General features: G+C 39.5%; 1 protein-coding gene and 1 long non-coding RNA gene across 3 annotated transcripts in view; one reads left to right on the top strand and one right to left on the bottom strand.

Annotated features, from left to right (window-relative positions):
• SPON1 (spondin 1) overlaps positions 1 to 3,984 on the top strand; it is a 204,618-nt gene extending 200,634 nt beyond the window's left edge. The window contains exon 16 of the mRNA XM_068945201.1: positions 147 to 3,984. Within this exon, the coding sequence (XP_068801302.1) occupies positions 147 to 310 (164 nt within the window). The 3' untranslated portion in view covers positions 311 to 3,984. The remainder of the gene's footprint in view (positions 1 to 146) is intronic.
• The window catches only part of LOC104147431 (uncharacterized), a 170,494-nt gene that overhangs the window by 54,527 nt on the left and 102,111 nt on the right, over positions 1 to 13,856 (bottom strand). For both annotated transcript variants that reach the window (XR_011141396.1, XR_011141397.1), the window contains exons 3-5: positions 7,919 to 8,038; positions 7,610 to 7,658; positions 4,697 to 4,894 (exon numbers count right to left, since the gene is read on the bottom strand). This is a non-coding gene — a long non-coding RNA (uncharacterized lncRNA). The remainder of the gene's footprint in view (positions 1 to 4,696; positions 4,895 to 7,609; positions 7,659 to 7,918; positions 8,039 to 13,856) is intronic.

The raw sequence follows: 13,856 nt of genomic DNA, 5'->3' as shown, positions 1-13,856 counted from the left end.
CTGCTACTGTAATAAACTAGCCAATGTGATATCTTATATGCAAAAAAAAATGTAAGTGTGTATACATGCATAAATGGTATAATGTATTGAGATATGCAGGGTAGACTGAAATACTGGAAACTGAATCAAGTAACTTTTTTTTTCAGTTTGTAGACTGAAACCATGGACTGCTTGGACAGAATGTTCTACACTGTGTGGAGGTGGAATTCAAGAACGTTACATGATAGTAAAGAAGAGGTCCAAAACCACTCAGTTTACTAGCTGCAGAGACAAAAAGGAGCTAAGGGCATGTAATGTTCATCCTTGTTAGCAAAAGAGGAGGCTTCCAAGTGATGCACTCTGAGCTAAATAGAAAGTCAACCTTGGTCTGGTTTTTAAAACAAAAAAATTATATAAAGTGTATATTAGATTTCATTTTTGCAGTGTGGTTTGCTTTTTAGTCTTGCTGGTGCAAGAAATGTATTTTATAAATATTTCCTCACAGATTTATGCTGAGAGTAAATCTTTGATACTCCAGCTAGCCCTTAATGCATAAAAATAGTAAGTCATTGTGAATCATTTAACTGAAATACAGATATACCTGTGGACATGGAATAGCCATATAGAAATACTACTTGTAAAGACACGGGATGCATGCATATTAACACAACTAAGTTAAAGTGACATGTTTCATATGTGGAAGGGTTGCTCTCTTGATTTGATTTCAAAAATCCAAAGCAGTGCCTATGTGATTACATAACTATGCCAAGGAATAATTTCAGTAATGCTGGTTCAATAATTTTAAAGGTGCATATTTATCTTTTCACACTACTGATAGTTATAATAATTATCCTATATACTTTTCTTCACATGGATGTTATTGTCCATGCAAAAATGATCTTGTTTCTTTAAGATTTAAAAAGGAAATAATTCGTGCAGCTTAGTAATGATGTCTGCCCACTGTATAGTCATAGTCAAAACAGCACACAAAGAAAACATGTGAATGTCTTTCTTTAGATATTTAGATGCCATATTCTTATATTTAGTCCATCCACTCCCTCTCAAAATGGATACAGAACTAATAAAATTAGTCCAAACACAGTCAGCTGCAATAGTTGTGTCATGGAAAGACTTCCCCATGGGAGAGAGTAAAAATTAGGTTTCGTTTAATCACAGGTAAAGAGAGTCGAGGTTTATAAAATAATAATAAAAAATAGTAGAGAGAAGGTGAGCCAAGGTCTCATGCAGCCCTTCTATCAAAGGGAAGGGAGTCTCTGAAATGAAACAAGGACAGACTCTTAAAATAGTAATTACAGATTGTCACAAGAATATATTTATGGCAGTAAGTTAAGTGTCATTTATGTTTTTTTTATATTGGAGTTTAGGAAGATCTAAAAATTACTAAATTTGTGAGAATGCAGGACTGTAGTCTATAGATAGAGTAGCCAGGATAAATGTCTTTCTTCCCTGATCACCTTGGCTATTAACAAACTGCCTGAGATTAGAAAATAGCACCTTATCAGTTCTAACTGCTTTTGCTATTTTATACCTGTTCTGCAGAATTTAGCTCTCATCCCTACTGGTGTTCAGGTATAGGACTAGAGAGACCTTGGGCCTCACATGGTATTGAAATATAAAGATGCCTTGTAAGTTTAAAAATTTAACATTTGAGATGAGAGATAAAGGTGATGAGTTATCTTTCTTTTTTTTTTTTTTTGTCCAGTAAAGACAGCATACACACTATTATTGCTATGTAAATAATAACAATGCACTGAAAATAAAGACTGTTGATGAAAACACTTAAAAAAAGTTTGAGAGAAATGAATGGAAAAAATTATAGTCTCTTTAAACCAGCCTTAAATAATTTATTCACATCTGTAACACTTGTTCACAGTCCTCATAACCTGACACCCAGGTTTTAAGTGTCCGCATTGCATTTGAACCACAAGCCAGTTAGTGAGGCTATTCAACTTTTATTATCACTACTCTGGGAATCCTCTCATTACTTCCCCGTATCTAGCTGGTACAGAGTCACTGGCTGGTTGCAATACACTGTAGGGCTCTTCATCATCATTTTTCCACCGAACACTGCAAGAGCTGCTCAGGAATTCCACAGCTGTCGCATCCCACCCCCTCACAGGTTTTTAACAGCTTTTTTTTTGTTTTTTTTGTTTTTTTTTTTAAAGACCTGGAGTGAGGGTAGGCCAGTGAAATGATGGAACCAACTGCAGTGCTTAGCCTTGCCCACTGCTGCTAAGTGAAATGGGTGCAAGCCCATAGTGAACCAAACTGGGGGGCGGGGTGGGGGGGCGGGGGAAGGTTTAATGCTAAAACCAAACACTTCTTTACATTTTGCACAGCTTGGTTCTTGTAATAATAGTAATATTTCAGATAGCTTACCTCTTTGTGCTTGTTGAAAATAAATTCTGCAGTGTGTCTCTGTAGCACTGTCATTACAGTGCACCAACTAGACTGCTGTCCCTAATTAATATATTTATGATCTTACCTTGCACATCACCATTTTTTTTGACCAAAAAAAAAAAAAAGTTAAGTGGAATGAGACGACGATACAGATACTGGCACAATGACCAGCCAAGCACATCAGGTGAAGAAACGGTTGCAGAGAAAGTGTCTACAGAGATTAATGCCAGGCACACAGCTAGGGCAGTGCTCCACATGCAAAACAAAATCCACCAACGGTCTCTGTGGCGCCTCTCTTGTCCAGTCTGACAGAGGTATACCAGCTGAGGGTAGTCATTTAAAAAAAAAAAAAAAGCTTAGGCTATGAATCTGTGACAGACTATAAGAGCTTGGGTGGGGAAGGAAGTGGAAGAAGCAAGTATCTCTTGAATGGAGAAAAAAAAAAAAAAACGCTGTGACTTTAGGAACTATATTTTATCATTGCCTCAACCCTTACCGCACTGTTCATGTTGATCCTGCAAGACCATGCCCGCTTCTTTAAATAACCAATTACAGTACTAAGTTAGCTTCAGTTTTCATGTGTGTTCCAGTTCATCGAGTTCTTTTGTCTTTTTAATTACTCCCTTTGCCAAAGTCTACATAATTTAAATAAGTACTTTAGGTATGGTATGAAATATGTAACATTTTTTTTTTTTGAACGTGCCCACAAAAATGTCCATTAAAAATCTGGTATTCCTTTCACTGTGGTTCTTACCCAATTGACTCTCCATATACTTTATTTTCTCTTAGTTAGGAGGCTGCTCAGTGTGATTTCCAGTCATTTCTCTTAGGCTCATTAAAGTTATGAATGTTGTTGGGGTTTTTTTTTCCTCTTTGTTAATTAATTAATACATGCAATGACAAAGTAGATTGCACTTGTTCAGAAATGTGTGATCATTCCTGCCTGAGTTCAGCTTTTTACAGTTTTTCTGTTGAAACATTTTACAAGTCACTTGTCTTTCTTCCAACTTGACACAAAAAAAAATTTAAGCTTGTTACATTTTGTAAAAAAAAAACAAACAAAAACAAATGAAGAAAAAAAGAGATTCATTTTCTATTCAGAAAAAAAAGCTCTGATATACAACATGTAGGTTGCATTGTTGCTTTAAATTTTCTAGTAGTGTAATAGCCACTGATTATCAATCAATAAAAATGCGAACTGTTATCTCTAAATAATATCTCATAAATAATACTGCTGAACTGAAAGCACAGATATCACTCCAGTTTTGTAGACCTCAAATATCAGATTTTAGCATTGTGTGTATGTTTTTTTTTAACATATGAACTGTAGAAACTTTACACATAATAAAAAAAAAGAAAAGTTAGGGGCTTAATAAATGTACAGTAGGATTCTGTATGTGCAGCATACAAGTTACAACAAAATTTTCTTCGATTCCATTTTTAGATTTCCTTTGTTGTTTTTGTTTGCTGTGGAATTATGAAAAAGCTACCATGAATACTTCTTACCAAAGTCTTGTGTAGATGTTTTGTAGCTGTCTGGCTAACACATTATTATTTTGGAATAAAGACATCTTTACTATGAAATTTATACTTGTTGCATGAGATTCTGTTCAACTAGTATGATTATACAGACCCAAAACCATGCACTAAACAATATAAGGAGTCATGTCATTCTCTTATTCATATTTTAGTCCTGTTCAAGCTAATGGGATTTCTGGAATGAGCTGAATTTTACTAAAGCCAGTCGTTATTTCCACTTGGAAATTACTTGCATTAAGGTTTTTGTTGAACCAAGTTAGAGTCTGTTGCTGTTTAGATAACTTAGCATTGTTATTCAACTTACGCTGTATTACTCTCATTCTGTTTGTTTGTTTTTTTTTTAAATAAAAGACAAACTATTTAAAATAGCACATTTTTAAAGCCTGGTGATACATGAATACAAAATTCTTAAAAATCAGTTTTCACAGTCTGTGAAACTTTGAACTAGTATTTTTTGATACCAGAAGACTGTTTAGGTATGCTGCAGGGATGAGCAGTACTTCATTAGTAATCACACAGAAAAGTACAGCAGTTAGGGGGACCCATTGCAGCAGCTAATGCTGTAGAAAAGTGACTAAAAGTAAAATCTTGTAGCCAGCCTAGAGAGCGAGACCACTATGTTAATGAAAAAAACATATTTTAAAACTAAAGTGTAACAAGGTTGGGATGGACATAATAATAGTGTTTAATATTGGACATAATAATAGTACTTAATATAGGACATAATATAGAAGCAGACGAGCTAAGAGTTGCTTACTGATAACTGAAGGCAGAGTGTGGTCCAGCTGGAGTTTGGCTGTTTGCTCTCACTGGGAAGCACGCGGTATTTCCAAGCAGCTGTTCTGTGACAGGTTTGCCAGAGGGTGCAGTAGCAGCATGGGGTGTCCTTAACAGTATGCTCACCTGCAAAGAGCCCCCTGCGCTCTTGAACACCTCTGCTACTCTGTGATAGTGCCTACAAGCAAGAACCACCTTTTAGATATGCTAACATAGCATTATTCAAGTTTGTAGCCACTATTACAAGCACAGACAGATTAACTTACCTTTCTGTTTTTCCTGCTTCAGCTTGTTGGCAAATAGTGGCAATTCAGCAAAAATAGTGCTAATTTTGACTTCAAATAAGGCAGCAACAGCATTGACACCGCCTAGTTTAAGCAGATTAGCCATCACAGTGCCAGCACAGTAGCCATCTGGCTTAGCAGGGCAATTCAGCTCAGCACCTTTGCTTCATGCATAATCAACGGACAGAGACACACTTTTCTGAAGGACAATTTATAATAGTAAGCCAAGTAAACCGACTTCCTCTTTCTTCACTGACACTATGCAGGTAAGTGACTTTATGGAGCAATTCACTGCTTTGGCATACTGAATGGGGAGACATCCAGAACAGCAATCATTATCTTACGGTCCATAAAGCTATATTAGAAGAACTTCTTTTCCTCAGAAAGCTGTAGCGAGCTCATACATTAGGACAGCGAACATACAGCAGCCTTAAATGCTAGCTATCCAAGTGACTGCTTGGGCCCTTACTTGGCAGTATGCTTGCCCTGAGTGAGGATGCTTTGTGTGGCCAACACCTCTCAAACATAACCAGCATGGCAGGAAGAGATGGCAGAGCAGGTTCTCAACCATGATTTGTTACCTAATTAATTAATTCTCTTTCCCTAGGTGTCAGCCATTCCCAGTGCCACAGAAACTGAATTTCTGTGAGTAAAGAAAAGATCCTGAAATTTTGCACTGCTCTTAGCTAAATTCTGAACCCTATCATTGCCGCTTATTTGATACCTCTCATTTCTCTATCTGATGTAGTTACTAATGTCGCAACATACTGACGCTAAGGAGTGGCCAGCTCAAGACTCATATAATGGCCCAAAATACTAGAATACTGCTACATGGCGATGCGCCTACCTACAAAGCAAAGCAACAATATTTTTTGTTTCTAATTTTTTTTTCCCCATTTAGGAAACCACATCTTAACTACTGGGAAAAAAAAAAACTTTACCACTAAAATGGAGTGTGCTTAAGCAGCTTCTGTTACCAAATTTCAGATGCTTAGCGTTCTTTGCTCCACATGCAAACCCATTTAAGATCTTTATTACTACACTTTCAGCTTTGGGACTCAGTCACTTCATGCAGTGTTGTGCAAAACAAAGCAATTACAGGCCACCTGAACGATATTGAGTTCTGTCTCCTCTGGTTTCCAAAAGACAACAGTTTGTGCCCTAACTGATGGGTGCATTAACTGCTCAGTAGGCAATGACATTTTTCACATTCAGTCTAGATAATTCAATACATCTAAAATGTTAATGCTCAGAGCTCCGCAGTCTCTCTCTTAAAAATCCTAGGGAACATTGTTTATTACACCATCAGGAATAAACTGACAAACATTGAGACAGGAAAGACCTTCCCTTCTGCTTACTTATTACATTTGCACAAATGGAGAAAATGCAAACTCTCATGGCTTCCAATTTGCTTCAGTTCCATTAACAAATGCCAGGGTATTTTCAAACGGGTCTTTTAAAATATTTATTTGACAAGTCTGAAACAAAGATTGCCATTTCCGAGCACAATAAACATTCATCACTACTCCTTCTCTGCACCCTTTGAACCAGCGCAGACTTTCAGCGCAGGCCCAAGTCTCTCATGGAGCCGATCACGAGTGCATGTGGACATCTGGAAAACGGCCCACTTCTTTGAAAGGCCAAAACCAACTGCATAGCGCTTCCGCTGTGCTAGCTGTTGGTTTAGTGCACTTTGTGGGCTCAGTCTCAAGGCCATCCAAGTCACCACAGAGTCACTACAGCTCAAGCTCAACAACCTCTGCATAAAGCTCAAAAATGGCAAGAGATGGTATTGTACAGGGAATGGCCACAGGGTGCAATACAACAGTTGCAGGAAGGATGGCCTTTTAAAGCATATTGGAAGTCATTTTTAAGCACAAAAGACTGGTCAGTGAATCCTCAGTAAGGTCAGCAATCTCAGTGTTTGTCCATCCACAGTGAAAATAACCATGAGCCTTAAACACTCAGCAGCCAAGGCCCAAATGCAGAATGGACTCCAAAGGAGCATGGTGAAGGCTTATATGTGCACCAAACTAACAAGCTGCCTTCTATCCGAAAAAAGAGAATGCAACATGCATTTGAGAAACGAGATCGGAAAGGACTGGGGTTAGAAAAATAAAAAGTCCCAGAGTTGACTTTCTTCTCACACCATCCAATTTTTGGGAGGCGGAGGGCACCACTGGGGAACAGCCAGCGGCTCATCCAGTTTCTCTGCAAGTAACGTCCCTGCCTCTGAACTGGTTAGGGTCAGAGTTAGGTTCAGCAGAACGACGGGTCCCAGCAGGAGCATCTGGCCTTGAGCAAGGACAACATACAGGAATAGCCAGTGGCTCATCCACAGAACCTCCTTAGGTAACCCCCCCCTCCCCAGGCACCACTAATGAGGTTAGGGTTAGAGTAAAGATTTATACCTTTTGTTATATCAGTACAAGTACTGAGACAAGCAAGCCGGGCCAACAGCTGAAAAAAAATCAGCTGTATTTATATAACAGATCCCATACTTTACCCACAAACATTGAGGTTTTTGCTTCATGGTATTTGCCCACAGTACTTTATCAACATAAGTCAGGAGTTAAAAACGACGACAAAAAAGAAGGTTTTTTACTTACAGACCCTTGAGCCAGCTTGACCAATGAGGAAACAACAAACACCAGTGGTCTGGAAAAACAAAAAGAAGGGGTCTAGATTAGCATTTTAAAATGTGAAACAGAGGTTTTATCTTGAGTTCAAAATGCACAAAATTCTCTGAATGGGAGAATACAGTTTTTCCACCATTTACCCAGAAAGATACAGGTAGAACAAGATACAGCACTTGGCAGTACTTCCAAGTTCAAACAAGCAACTGTACAATTTATAAAGGTTAGAAAATGTATACTCTATCCCAGAATACTCCATTAAAGGAAAAGACAAACACTCACCACACGGTCTTCTTGTATGTGTATAGCTCTGCTTATTCTTCTATGATGTGTTTCAACTTCTAATTTATCTCCGCATTGCACCTCAGAAATGAGCATAAAATATCTGCCAATGAATTATTCCTGAAATACAGAGCAGTGCACAGAAAGCAATATTGAAATCTATGCATACAAATATACAGGCTTAAAATTTCCTTATTGGAACAAGAACATTATCTACCCCAAAAATAAAACTACAGCCCACTAGATGGCACTCGAAGCAAATGTCGACAGTTGTGTGTTTACAAAAATAGTAATCATGTAGTACAGACTATATGCACAATATTGTTGATTGCAACAACCTCCACAGAGTGTAAGTCAGCGTTTTTCACTCTGTATCTGCCAGTTCATGACCACTGAAATTGAGAACCTTATCACAGGTAAGCTGCCTGCTTGCATGCCAGGCGGTTAGCGTACAGGCATGAATCTTGTCCCAGTCTTGTTTAACTAGTTGTGGAAATGCTACTGGACAAAAATTGGACGGGAAAGGGGCGTGTGGGGGGAGGACCTGAAACGTGATAGGAATCTCTTGCGTGCCCATTAAGCAACAGGCCCACGTACATGATTCTTCCCACTAGGCATTCATGCCTTCCCCTACAGAAAAAGCGTTGATATTAAGCTCTAAAAGCAGCGACGTACGCCCCTGTGAGAATTTCTACAGGCCAGTAATGAAGCACTCATTAGGGAGGCCGGTGGCCCAGGGGGGCAAACACTCATTCAGAAGAGGATAAAGAGACGAGGTTTGATGTGTTTGCACACGAGGAGGCAGGAGCCCTCTGGCAGCGCCCTTGGGCCTGGACGGAGGCTGCCGGCAGGGCAGGCCCCGTGCTGGCTTTCCTGTCAGGGCTTCGGGGCTCAGCCCTCGGGCTGTCGCAGGGCGGCCCAAGCCACCCACACAGCCAGCACAAAGGAAAAGGCACTTAACTGAAGTTAGATAGTCCCTAAGCGTATTCTTTTGAGGCTGATGGGGCTTAAAGGTCATTTTGGTGCCTAAGTCCTCAAGCTAGGCATCTTTTGAGTTTTTATACCCCAGTGCATTTACCTATAAGAACCTAGGCCAACCTGCCTAACGCTCACTTAAACTGGTGGTGGGTAAGCCCCTGGCTGCTTCTGAAAATCCTAATAACGCCTCAAAATGTATTATACTTAAATATGCTTACATTTCTATTTAACTACCTTTGAAAATCTTGTTCTTTTGCATCCAGCCCATTACAGGAGCCAAGTTTCTTCTTGCTTAAGTTTTCCTGTTTGCAAGACAGTAAGGTACCTATAACAGTTGTGGTGGCATTATTTTATTCATATTCTGTAATCCTAAGCATTTCTTGTGTGAAAAAGGTTTAGAATTGTTAAGAAATCTCAGTGGCTTTTACTTATGTGTACAGCAAAGCACTCCCTGTCTTTGCTCAGCTGATTCGAGTGCGATGGTCCATGCCGTATACTCTTACCGGCTCACAGTCTCCTCTTTTGTGCTTACAAAAAACTAATTTTACAGGAACAGACAGCTTTTCTCTTTTTGATAAGCATTTGGAAAGCGCTGTCTTCGTGAAAAGCCATCGAAGAGAAATTATTGCCTCATGCGTGTACAATGATTTACAAACCATTAACAAATGACAAAGTACGCTTTACCATCTCACATACGCTATGTACTACATGTCCACCAGCTGAGTTCAAAGGAAAAAGGAAATCGCTAATACATATTTTGTGCCAGTTCTGAAAATCATGTCCAAAGCCGTGTCCAGCTTCCTACTGCATCACTCCCTAGAAGCACAGTCTGCGTCATGCACCATATTCCATCAAATATTTTCCAGCTCACAGTGACCTCCACTACACCAAACGCGGTGCGGTGCCCTAACAGGCACTTCTAGCTTAGGATAGCTACTCCTGCTGTGAGCCAGTTGAAGTGACCCCTGAATACAGTTGCCACATATACAATAAACAGCTCAAAAGAAAAGCGACTGGTACAACACATGCTTGTCACGACGCTGAAAACTGCTTCTCCGCGAGAACGCTTGGTATTTCTATGCCTTATAGCGCAGTTGAACAGACTGCTTACTAATACGTTTTTATCGTCCATTACACAACCCCCAGACCTTAACAATACATCAAGCTGCTCTCACTGTCAGAAACATCTACTGAACCAATAAAAAGCGTGAAATGCAAATCACAGCTGGCACGTCAGCCGTTACATAAACTAAGCCACAGTGGCAAAACGAGAAGCTTAAACAACCAGGCAGAAATACAAGGGCAAATGTACAAATGTAGCAACAGTTGCACGTTTTTTCTTTTTCCAAATCAGATCACATTAAGCTATAGGTTGTGTCATCTAAAAGAGATTAAAGAAAAATGCTTTTTAAATTTTGTGTTTGATGAGTTTCAAGAACACGGACTAGATTCAATTTGCTTTAGGTCTTTCTTGAAAAGACTGATGAAAACATAAGCTTATTCCACCACGTGGGTAAAATATATACAATTCTTTGGTTCAGAATCTGAAAAGGGAAAACAAATTAATCTATTTGGGATTGAACAGAACTTGAAAATCTTAATATACAAGTACTAATTTAAGAACATTTTCACTGAAGTTGAAATTAAATATTTTAAATATTTCACTAAATTTTAACGTTAGCTAACTATTTTAAACCAGCTTTCTTTACCTCTTTTTTCACATTAAATTACATTTGAGAAATTAAAACAATTAGACAAGTCAAAGAAAACAGTGACCTTCTCATTTTGATGGAATACGACTGACCCTACTGAAACAGAACATTTCAAATTCTTTATCAAAAAGATGGATGCTGAAATATTTTTTCTAGTGTTTTGCCAGGTAGAATAATAATCCAGATTTCATTTATCCATAGGAACACATTTTGTTCCAAGTAACAGTTACCAAACTAATTCTCATTTACAATAAGCCTTACTCTACTAACTATGGTATGAATTTCATATTATAGGTTAGAATACACAAAGAATTACAACACTTAGCACTAGAATATTTTTATTAATTAAAAGCTTATTTATTCATTTTTAGATTTCAAAATTCAACTGCCAACCAACTTAATAATTCTTTTTAAATATTATTCATAAAGCTAGATTTCTCATAGAGATTTCTTTTTTCAGTTTATACCCTGAAATTTATGGAATGTAATGGCTTAAACAGCGTCCTACATGGAACAATGGAGAAGTTGTTTATGGAGTAATTCATGAGCAGTACTGTGTTTTCATAGTTTTCTCTAACCATAGGTCTAACAGGGCACGCCAGGAATATGCATTTATTCTTTTTTGCATTGATAGAAGCAGAAGTGTAGCGTTTAATATAAGGCAGAATGAAGAAAAAAGTCTGGAGCTTGGAATGTCTATCTTCTATTAGTCCATTTAATATGTTTAAATATATACATAATTAATTGTTTGCCTTCTTGAAATTCTGTTTACTTCAGATGCATGTTTTAGAGCTCTCCGTTTCTATTTCTATAGCAACCAAAATCACACTAGCCTCTCTCTCCAAGAGCAACTCAGTCATTTCTGTTCTACTGCAGTGATCTTTTGGTTTTCTATTTATCTTTTGTTCTCTATTTCAGAAAGATACAGGGAAAAAAAGGAGCTGATCATTCCTAACATATCTCTATCTGGAACAGGCATCATTCACTTTTGTGTTTCAATTAATTCCTTGAATTTCTTCAATTCGTTCCTTGAATCTACTTCTGAAAGCGTATTAAAGGCAGCCTGCTGGATTTGAGAGGTAGAGTTACCTGCTAAGGGACCAGATGCAAAGCCTGACGAGGGTGCCGAAGTCAGGTCACAGCAGAGGTGACTAATGAACAGGCTGGCTAATTTTGCTCCCCTACCTACTTTTCAGTTCCCACTTGCTAAGCAGCCCTGGCAGAGGTCGGCTCCTCCAGCCACTCTCGCCCCAGCGCCCGCAGCAGGCCCCAGCTCAGCAGCCTCATCTCACCCTTTCTCCTGGCAGCAGCGTTGCTCTTTCTCCCCACCGCACAGTGGAAATGCAAGGACAGACTTACAGTAGGCTCCTGCTGCTTTACAACCATGCAGCTGTGGGGAGGGAAGAGGAAACAGGACAGGTTTTTGGGCACATGCTAGCCCAGAGAGGTGGAAAGGATCAGCCAAAAGCCACTCTCAAAGACTACATCAGCATTAGCAGTCAGCCTGTTAAACCAGCCATGGCCAATACACCATTTTATGCCTGAAAACCCTGCCACCGAGTGGGAGTGCTGAATTCAGCTGCAACCCACACCTTACACATACATGCTCTACTGCAGTTTTCAAAGCTCTTATGGTATTTTCCATTGAGGGTCACCTTCAGTTAGTGCCTGGGAGAGGCCAGCTGAGGGCATACGCTGAGGCTGGGCAGCGAAGGAGATCGCACCTATCAGACAGCTGCACTATTGATTACCAAAGGCGTGCACAAACGATACAAGCAGAGTGCAGGAAGATAGAACCTGGTCTCATAGTTACTGTGGTTAAGTGGCACCATAAAAAATAAATTCTGTCCCTGCCTCTTACACTGGGCATGTCCCATACAAACTTTTCACAGACAGCTACACATTTTTTTCCCAGTTTTCTGTCTTCCTAGCGGGAGGAGAGTGCATTTGCACCAGCTCAGCGAGTTGCCTCCCTTCTTTTTCTGTAAAAGGGCAATAATAATAGACCCATCATCTCATAGAAGCATTGGAACAATTCCTGAAAACACTATAGGAAAGACCACTGAAAAAGCAACAGTCCTGTATTGCATACATACGTGAAGCTAGAGCCACACACAGGATGTAAACCCAATTAACGTAGCCATCTGTCAGAAGCATCTATCTTCGCAGCAGTTTGAGGCTGCGATCTGATGCCAAACACTTTTCTCATCATGAATAAAGTCTTCATCACAATGAGCGAGAATTGGTGACACTGAAAACAGCTTTGGGTCTTTTCCCTAAAGTTTTCTTGGTCCTGACAGAGAAACATAGGTAGTAGTGGGTGCCCCCCAGAATACAGCAACAGCAGAGGCGTACAACAAGCAGAATCCCTTCCACAGCCGGCTCCTCCCCATCTCCTCGGCTGCTCCCCAGCGCTTGGGGAGCAGAGCTGTACCAAGGCACCCCACACACTTCCCCACTGCTCCTCGCAAGCACGCTGCTGGATCCTGCGGTAACGTTACCTACTATCTTCTCGCATCAGGAGACGCATAGAAAGAAATACGCAGAAAGAAAACCTGCAGCATGTGTATGCTAACAAGACCGTAGGGCAATTCTGAGATTCTTTCATTGTGTCTGCAGGTGGCAGCATGAGATCAGTTTTCAAACACGGCGGGTTTTTTTTCTCTTTAGGCCACTGAGTTAAATTTTGTATACAGACCTCTAGTAAGTAGCATAGATAAAGAGCTGTCTTAGGGAGCAGAGTGTTGAACAGGAGCGAGCAGAGATTCTTGTAAAGCAGAAGAGTACTACTGACATTAAGAAAGCTACAAAGCTATATCTGCTGCGAAATGCTATCAGGTTCACAAGCACAAATGCAAAAATGCCAAGCACTGGTAGATAATTTAACAATGAACGGGTTCACTGGGATCTATAAAAGATGATGGCCTGCTGCAACCTGATGGAGCCTTAGGAAGTCCCTTCAGTTCTTTCTTCCTAATTGAAAATAGGTCCGACTCAGAATAGACTCCTTATGTTCCTCAAAAATAATCATAAACTCTTTAGAGTTAGACGTCTTAGTTAAATGAAATAGTATTTTGGAGCAAAATTATTTTGGCCTAGATCCAAAAGAGAATTTAACTATTAAAATGGTAAGTCCTGTAACTTTAGGTTCACGGCCCACAGAACATTCCTTTCACCACAACTGAGGCATCTCAATTCTCTTACAGAATGGTTTGAAAGAACCAGGCCTCTCAGAATTTATCCTATAA

This window comes from Struthio camelus, chromosome 5 (assembly GCF_040807025.1).
Source record: "Struthio camelus isolate bStrCam1 chromosome 5, bStrCam1.hap1, whole genome shotgun sequence".
Lineage (NCBI taxonomy): Eukaryota > Metazoa > Chordata > Aves > Struthioniformes > Struthionidae > Struthio > Struthio camelus.
This window is presented reverse-complemented; position numbering and strand designations above follow the sequence as displayed.